Source organism: Lagopus leucura, unplaced genomic scaffold (assembly GCF_019238085.1).
Source record: "Lagopus leucura isolate 7727_CA_CO unplaced genomic scaffold, USGS_WTPT01 Super-Scaffold_100001, whole genome shotgun sequence".
NCBI lineage: Eukaryota > Metazoa > Chordata > Aves > Galliformes > Phasianidae > Lagopus > Lagopus leucura.
Genome location: NW_024962262.1, coordinates 90,265,932 through 90,274,770, shown reverse-complemented (window position 1 = coordinate 90,274,770; position 8,839 = coordinate 90,265,932). Strand labels below are relative to the sequence as shown.

General features: G+C 47.0%; 1 protein-coding gene across 1 annotated transcript; it reads left to right on the top strand.

Moving 5' to 3' along the window:
• The first annotated feature begins 390 nt into the window (after positions 1 to 390).
• On the top strand, positions 391 to 8,839 carry LOC122178174. Its single transcript, XM_042868171.1, has 6 exons — positions 391 to 459; positions 3,239 to 3,580; positions 4,787 to 4,849; positions 4,965 to 5,064; positions 5,273 to 5,393; positions 8,309 to 8,839. The coding sequence occupies exons 1-6, from the start codon at positions 429 to 431 to the stop codon at positions 8,594 to 8,596; spliced, it is 945 nt and encodes a 314-aa protein (XP_042724105.1). The 5' UTR covers positions 391 to 428; the 3' UTR covers positions 8,597 to 8,839.

Genomic DNA, 8,839 nt, shown 5'->3' with positions numbered 1-8,839 from the left:
ATTCATAAATAGCAGAGATGAACACAGACAGAAATTATATAGTAACTACTTTGCATAAAGATACTCTTGTGAGAGAGGCGTAAAGACAAATCCAGAACAAATTCATCAAGCGCAGAGGGCATTCTTCTGCAATTACAACCAGAAACTAGCATGGTGCTTGGTCTCACTGCTGGCTTACTGTGTGGCTAAGAGCTGTGAGGCTGGACAGTGAAATCCTTGCACGCTCGTCCCCAAGCACAACACCCTATCACACTGCTGGCTTTAGGTTTCTGGAATTGCATTGGATACAGACACGCTTGGGGAGGGGAATCTACAGCCAAACCTGCCCTCTGCAGGCTTCTTTCATAATGCAGCTTGTGTTCTTGGATTTGGTTTGCAGGTTGGAGTGAAGCAGTGGAGTTTCTGGATGTCTCTATGCTGTCTCCGTGATGGAGGAGCATCCATCTCCTTTTCTTGATGGTGAGTCCTTGCTGCTGGATGAGTGGCACTAGGTTGATTTGGGGTTTGACACTAGGTTTGATTTGGGGGATGAGCTGCTGGAGGGGAGCTCTGCGGAAAGGGACCTGGGTGTCCTGGTGGATGACAGGTTGGCCATGAGCCAGCAGTGTGCCCTTGTGGCCAAAAAGGCCAATGGCTTACTGGGGTGCATTAAAAAGAGCGTGGCCAGCAGGTCAAAGGAGGTGATCCTCCCCCTCTACTCTGCCCTGGTAAGACCTCATCTGGAGTACTGCGTCCAGTTCTGGGCTCCCCAGTACAAAAAAGACAGGGATCTCTTGGAAAGAGTCCAGCGGAGGGCCACGAAGATGGTGAAGGGCCTGGAGCATCTCCCCTATGAAGAAAGGCTGAGTGAACTGGGTCTGTTCAGCCTTGAGAAAAGGAGACTGAGAGGGGACCTGATCCAGGTCTATAAATATCTAAGGTGTGGGGGGCAGAATGGCGAGGCCGGACTCTTTTCAGTGGTGAGTGGAGACAGGACAAGGGGAAACGGCTGGAAACTGCAGTATAGGAAGTTCCGCACAAACATGCGCAAGAACTTCTTTACAGTGAGGGTGACAGAGCACTGGAACAGGCTGCCCAGGGAGGTGGTGGAGTCTCCTTCTCTGGAGATGTTCAAGACCTGCCTGGATGCCTACCTGTGCGACCTACTGTAGGGAACTTGCTTTGGCAGGGGGGTCGGACTCGATGATCTCTGGAGGTCCCTTCCAACCCCTACAATTCTGTGATTCTGTGATTCTGTGATTCTGTGATTCTGTGATTTCTTTGGCGACCATGGGGTTGGCTCCTAGCATGGTGCTCAGTGAGCTGCTGGGCAGTGACCCACGTGTAGTGCCTCTCAAAACTTCTTCCCAGAGCAGAGAAAAACTGGGAGCTGCTGGTACCCTCTTTTCTTCTCCCTCAGGCCACCAGCCACCTGCATTTACTCAGTAGAGTTACACCTGGCAAGGCACAAGCCCTTATGATGGCACCCTGAACTTACTAGGGTGGCTCTGACAAGCCTGCAAGGAAACCCAAGCATTCCTGCTCTATTTTTAGGGAGTTTTAGTTATTTCCAAGCCTGAGAGCCCTTGCAGTCTGGGGAGTAAATCTGTGTAGAGTGACTGTGAGCAGCAGGAATGGCATTAATTAATGATTGACCAGGTAGGAGGAAGTGAAAGAAAGTCTGATTGGTCTCCTGGAAGACTTTTGAAAAAGGCGCCCAAGCTGAGGGCCAGCCTCCAAAGTGGCAAGAAGTGGCAAGTTCGGGATACACACTCAGCCATACAATGTTTCTGCTGCTCTGCCTACTGCTGCTCTGCCAGAGCTGCTGGCTGGAGGCTGCCAGGGGTGAGTAGGAATGCCCTTTCCCCGTAGAGGCTTTCTGGAGCATGAGCAGCCTTCCTAGCTCAGGGGCTAAGCTGAACTCCTTAGCTCCACGGCCTTGCATTTCCAATTCATGTCTCTGAGCAGTGCATGTTTCTTTTAGGACAGGCTGGGGCAGGGAGGGTAGTCTCCTGGCTATGGGTCACTCCCTGCCCTTTCATAGATGCCAACATGGGGGGCACAGGGATGTTCTCTGGAACAAAAGCTGTTTTACTGGGGCTTTACAGGACACCCCAGAGCTGTTTGGGGCAAAGAGGGATTATTTTGGCAGCAGTGGGATATGAGCAGAGAGGTGACTGAGGCAGGAGGGATAGCACCTCTGTCTCATGCCCAGCTTCAGGATGGGTGGTGGCCCTAGAGGGGCCACATATAGGGACCACACACAGGGAGTGAATAGATGATTCAGGTCTCAACTTCTTGTTTTTTTTTTTCTAAGACACCTTGCCCAAAATGCATGAATGAGGAAACCCAAATGCATAGAATTATAGAATATCCTGAGTTGAAAGGGACACATAAGGATCCTTGAGTCTAACATTTGGCTCCACACAGGACCACCCCAAGTCCAAATCCTTTTTCTGAGAGCAGTGTCCAAATGCTTCATGAACTCCAGCAGCTTGAGGCTGTGCCCACTGCCCTGGGCAGCCCGTTCAATGTCCACCGCCCTCTGGTGCAGACCCTGTCCCTAACTCCCAGCTGTCCTCCCCTGACGCAGCTCCATGCCGTTCCCTCAGGCCCTGCCGTTGTCACACAGAGCAGAGCTCAGGGCTGCCCCTCTGCTCCCCTCGTGAGGGGCTGCAGGCTGCCATGAGGCCTCCCCACAGCCTTCTGGGCTGAACCAACCAGGGGCCCTCACCCACTCCTCCTATGTCTTGCCCTCCTGACTCTTCACCATCTTTTTAGTCCTCCTTTGGACATTGCTTATTAGTTTTAAGTCCTTCCTACACTGTGGCACCCATAGTTGCATGCAATGCTCTAGGTGAGGCCACACATCCTGATGCACTCCAGGGTACAGTTGGTATTCCTGGCTGCCAGAGTATACTGTTCACTCATGTTAATTTGCTGCTGAACCCCAGGTTCAGGGCTATGTACGGCAGGGCTCATGCTGAAGTCCTTCATTGGTGCATCTTCCTGTCAGTTGATCCCATATCTTTTTCTCCTCACCAAAGCACTGCTTCATGGCTAAGAAATGCACGCCATAGACTAATCAAGTGATGGCCACTTGCAAACAAAGGTTTCCAAGAATCTCCGAGGAGCCTTTGTGGACTCTCATTGGAGTTTCAGCACTCTGCAAGACAGGATGCTTCAAGGGACTACAACTTTTCCCAGGTAAATTGTGTTTTTTCTCTCCCTCTGATTTTGTGTTCTGGTTTGTTTCTAGGTTTGGAGGAAGCAGTGAAGTGTGAAAACATCACTGAAGCAAGCCTCGGTGAAGAGGCAAATTTCTCTTGCAACTTCTTACTCCCAATGGATGTCTTACAAGTCACTTGGCAGAAGATAAATGGATCTTCCTTCCAGAACATAGCCACTTACAGCCAAGCCTATGGGCTGCGACTGATAGGATCGTTTCAGAGGAAGGCACGTTTCATTAGAGCAGCCCTGAACACCTCAGCCATCACTCTGCAAAATCTCACATTTGAGGATGTGTCCTGTTACAGATGCATCTTCAATGCGTTTCCTCGTGGCTCTTTCAGCAGCGAAGATATATGCCTCAACATCCAGAGTAAGTTTTCCACTAGCAGCTTCTCACTTTCTGGCATGCAGCACAGGTGTGGTGGAGTCAGAGGGCAAGTAAATTGTTATCCCCTCCATCCAAAGCAATTTGCTACACAGCAGCATCTGCTCAGTGGATATTCTCCAGAATCACCACACCTGTCTATAGAGCTAGTGAAGGTAAAGAAGCCAGGGGATGCATTTGGATAAGAACACTAGTACAGAAAGCTGACCTGTCCAGCTTTGACCTCTAACTCCCCTGAGTGTAATAAATGTCTTCTCTCATTAATTTCTGAGCTAACAGGGGAATTGGAATACCATTTGGCTACCAAAGTTTTCCTCACTGCTGTCAGCTCAGCAACAGGAAGGTCTCCTCCAGCATCACCCGGTTGGTTGATGCAGGCCTGGACAAGTCCCTCAAGATACACCACATCCAAAACCCAAATGGGACACTGACAGCAGCAAACAGATGCACCTTCTATGTTAGGTGAATCTACACCTTGGCTTGTTTCCTTGACTACCCACAGAGAAGGAAAATGAAGTCATTTCAGCTCACAATAAAAAGTCAAGGCTGAGTTTGCATGGAGAAGCACAGCTTGAAGCAGGGAGTGCTTTAGAAATCAGTAGTGACATTGCTAGCCAGCTCCAGGGAAACAAAAATATAACCATATTGTGTGCAAGTGCCCACTGTTTGGCTGCTGTCTGGATAAGCACTGGCATGTGCAGTTGTAGTAGTGCAACTTGTCTCAAAGAGTCTGATCTTATTAGAGATCTTTTCTGAGAGTGCAGACCTTATGTGGGATGAAGATTTCTTAATTTGAAAACATATAGAAGACTCCTTCCTATAGTACTTCTGTGGCTGCATGATGTGTGCGTATGTAGGTGTGTATTATTTACATAGGAATCACAGAATTGCAGAGGTTGGAAGAGACCTCCAGAGATCATCGAGTCCAACCCCCCTGCCAAAGCAGGCTTCTCACATCAGGTTGCACAGGTGAACATACTTACATGCATCTCTGAATGATTCTGTTTATACATAATCACTTATTTAGGGATGATATTCTCCAGCATTATCCCCATCTGGAGTGTACTAGCAGAGTAGGCCCTCACTGTTGAATAGTGGGGAGCATCTTTCACAAAGAGGGTCTTATAGGAGGACACCCCTCAGGAATGGTGAAAATGAAATCTTCTCTAATTATAAAACTTCTTTTTACAGAACGTGGAAACACAGACAAACCAGAAGTCAAAATGTTGGATTTGATTTCCCCTGATACAAGAGGTATTTCTCATATTTATTTAAAAATAAAATGATTAATGTTTCAGTTTAGTCACAACCTCTGAAGAGGACAGAAGGAACATACTGACACTCCTCCATGCTTTGTGTCTCTTTATAGGTATTCAGAAGAGAATAGGCCTTGTGGTGTTCTGCATAGTTGCTGTCTTAGCAGTCTTGATACTTCTCATCATGGGGCTAATGATGAGAAAAAGGAGAAAGTAAGAGTGATTTTCATTTTCTTGTGAAGGACATGGCTTACCTGTGTTCACATTGCAATTTGCCTTTCTCTTTCCTGTTGGTGTTTTTATATGCTTGCACTGGAAACTCACCCATGTGGAAACACTAGTTTTAAAGCAATAAGATTCAATCTAAATGCTAGATTTATGAGTACTATGTGATGAGTTGGTGTTTTTTTTTTTTTTTCAGACTGCAGAAACAGAGAGCACACAGCACACCTGAAAAGGAGAAAGGCTTACAGCAGGATCTAAGTGAGCAATTTGAAAGCCTGAACATGCTGAAGGACCAAGACAGTGCTTGTCAAAATAAGGTAATGCCAATGCCCAGCACTTTCAGCAATTCTTCAAATCTTTCAGAAGTCTTGGACAATTATTGAGAGGAATATGACAAAAAATCTTATTCAAGATAGAATCATAGAATGGCTTGGGTTGAAAGTGTTCTTAAGGACCATCCAGTTCCACCACCCTGTCATGGGCAGGGTCACTACCCACTAGACCAAGTTGCCAAGCATCTCATCCAACCCAGCCTTGAATGATTCCAGGGATGGGACATCACTTCTCTGGGCAACCTGTTCCAGTGTCTCTCCACCTTCACAATGAAAAATTTACCCCTAACATCTCATCTAAATCTCTCTTTTAGTTTAAAACCATTCCTTCTTTTCCTATCAATATCTATACATGTAAAAAGTTTACTTCCCTCCTTTTATAATATTCATTTAATTTGGAAGGCCTCAATGAGGTATTGCTGGAGCCTTCTCTTCTCCAGACTGAACAAGCCCAGCTCCCTCAGCCTGTCCTCACAGGAGAGGTGCTGGAGCCCTCTGTTAATCTTCATGGCCCTCATCTGGATCCTTTCTAAAAGCTCAATTCTTACCTGTGTTGGGGGCCTCAAACATGGATACTGGGGCTTCACAAGGACTGAGTAGAGGGGGATAAGCACCTTCTTCTTTCTGCTGAATACCCTTCTTCTGCAGCCCTGAATATTGTTGGACTTCAGGGATACAAGCACACACTGCTGTCTCATGTTAAGTCTTTAATTTACCAGGACTCCTAAGTCCTTCTCAGCAAGGCTACTTTCAAGGAGTTCTCCCACTCTGTATACATATCTGGGATTGTCCTGACCCATAATGTAACACCTTGCATTTTGTGGAATCTCATTAGGTTTACATAGGCCCAGCTTTTGAGTTTGTCCCTTTGGATGGCATCCTTCCTCTTTACATATTAACTACACCACACAGCTTGGTGTCATCTGCAAATGTGCTGAGGGTGTGCTCAATCCCATCATCTATGTTATTGATAAAGATGTTAAAGAGCAGCAGTCGCAAGACAGGCCCTTGGGAGAAAGCACCCATCACCGGCCTCCACCTGGACATAGAGTGATTAACCGCAACTCTCTGGCTAGGATCACCCAACCAAGTCTTTACTTGCCTAATAATCCACCCTTCAAATTCTTATCTCTCCAATTTAGAGATAAGGATGTGTTGCAGAACCATGTCAAAGGCCTTGCACAAGTCCAGGCAGATGAAATCCTTTGTCTATTGATGCTGTCATTCCAACATAGAAGGCCACCTGATTGGTCAGGCATGATCTGCCCTTGGTGAAGCTGTGATGTCTCAGATCACCTCCATGTCTCACACGCACCTTAACATCTTTTCTCGGAGGATCTGCTTCATGATCTTCCCAGTCACAGACATGAAGCTCACCAACCTGTAGTTGCTGGGCCTTCCTTTCCACCTTTCTTGAATATGGGAGTGATGTTTCTCTTTTTCCAGTCACCAGGAACTTCACCTGACAGCTATGACTTTTCAAACATGATGAAGAGTGGCTTGGCAACAACATCAGTCATCTCCCTTAGGACCCTGGGATGCATGTCCTCTAGCCTCATAAACCTGTACACGTTCAGTTTCATGAGGTGGCCTTGGACTTGTTCTGCTGGGGTCCACTTGTGTGGCACTTTTTGTAGGGCTGTCATGCTAGCTATTTGAGTGTGAAAGCCAGGATAAGCCCTCACTGTCAAATCTCCACTGCTCCAGATAGCTGCAGGGTAGGTGACAGCATACGTGCCCCAGCTATGCTCTAGCAGTGCTGGGGAGTGCCTGGAGCTTGAAGGAGGAACGTTGGCCTGCAGTTAAGAGGAAAGGCAGATGAGGTACTGGAAATGCCCAGCTGTGTGGATGGGATGTCCCTTCTGGACAAAGGTGATGCAGCACTGCAGAGCTCAGGCTCTGTGACTGGCAGTCTTAGATTCTTTCCCAGAAAGGTTTGTCCAGCCTTGCTGCTCACACAGGCATCAGGGTCTACTGGAGGGCTGGTGGCATCCACAGACACAACTGGTGAGCGACTGTGGTTGCTCTTTGGCCCCATTAGTCACTTCTTTTTGATTTCCTATGGGTTTCCTCTTCTTTCAAGCTCTTGCTAGTCCTGTTGTCACAGACTGATTATGATAGAGCTCTGGTTTTAGCAATAATTTAGGTTTTAAGAATACTTTCATGACAAATCACAGGGTTAGATAGCATTACTTAATCATAAGCCAATTTAACAATGATTCAATGGAGCTTACTACAGTCAAATACAGTGACTTAAAGGTTTGAGAATGATAAGGTTCATCTGAAATTTAGAGGCAGAGTATTCTGAGGGGAGGTTTCTAAACTCATTTGGGTGAATTACTTAGCATCCCTTTCATCATCTCTCAGTAAATAACGAGATCTGTTCCAAAAGGAATTCCACTTTTTCAGTGTTGAATCTCAAAAATAATCTATGCTGAGAGGTGTCCCAACTCTAGGGGAGATCAAAGATCTCAGCAAACTGAGGTCCTCAAGAGCTCAAGGGGCTCTTTGCTTAGGAAACCCTTAACAGCAGGACCTTGAGATAATTGACTTCAGTCAGAAAACTTTCTGTTCTGGCCACAATTAAGATGAGGCAATCTTGGAATTTTCTCCCAGTTGTGCAGTTCCAGTGTTCCCAGGTTGCACAGTTCTGCTACCTCTCAGATCAGGCTGCAATTCAAGGAGCAGCAGTTCCAGGTATGTTCAGGGAGTGCCTGAGCATCTCAATGCACTATGCTTGAGCAAAAGCAAAATTGTGCCAGTGGCTTACGCTGAGATCACAGAGTAGCTTAGGGGTGGCACCACCACACCAGTGCTATGAACAGCAGCCCTTCTGTTTTCCTGTCCTCAAGACAATGGTCATGTTATTGTCGTTAAGTATTGTGCTGACTTTTTTACAGAGGCAGACACCAGGATCTTCAGTTTGCAAAAGGCCACTAAATCTGAGGATAAATCTGGAAGAGAACGAAGGAAGAGAAACCTGGAAGAGAAACAAGAGGCTCGTTTCTTCAGAGGAGGCTGACAGCCAAGACAGTACCATCCACAACATAACTGTGAAGGAGTTCACTGAGTTGTGCAATAATGAGCTGGGCTGCACACTCATGAAGGACAACAGTGAGACAGAGGCCTGTGAGGAGTTTGAATTACACTCTGCCATGGCTACTCCTTGGCCCAGTACAGGAGAGTAATCAGCCCATCAAAGCCCTGTCTCCACAAGTCCAGAGGAGCACTGAGGGCTTCACACAGGTGGGGAATTCAGGCTAAGGGCTCAGAGGAGGGGACAGCCTATACCGGCTCTCCTGCTGTCTCAGCAGTCCTACAGTCCCAGAGTTCAAGTGTGTATCCTGTCAAGATAAGCCATCACTGGAGCACCTTTTGAACTTAGGGGTCACTGTTTTATGAGGGTATGGGACATGGGATGGGATGCAGCA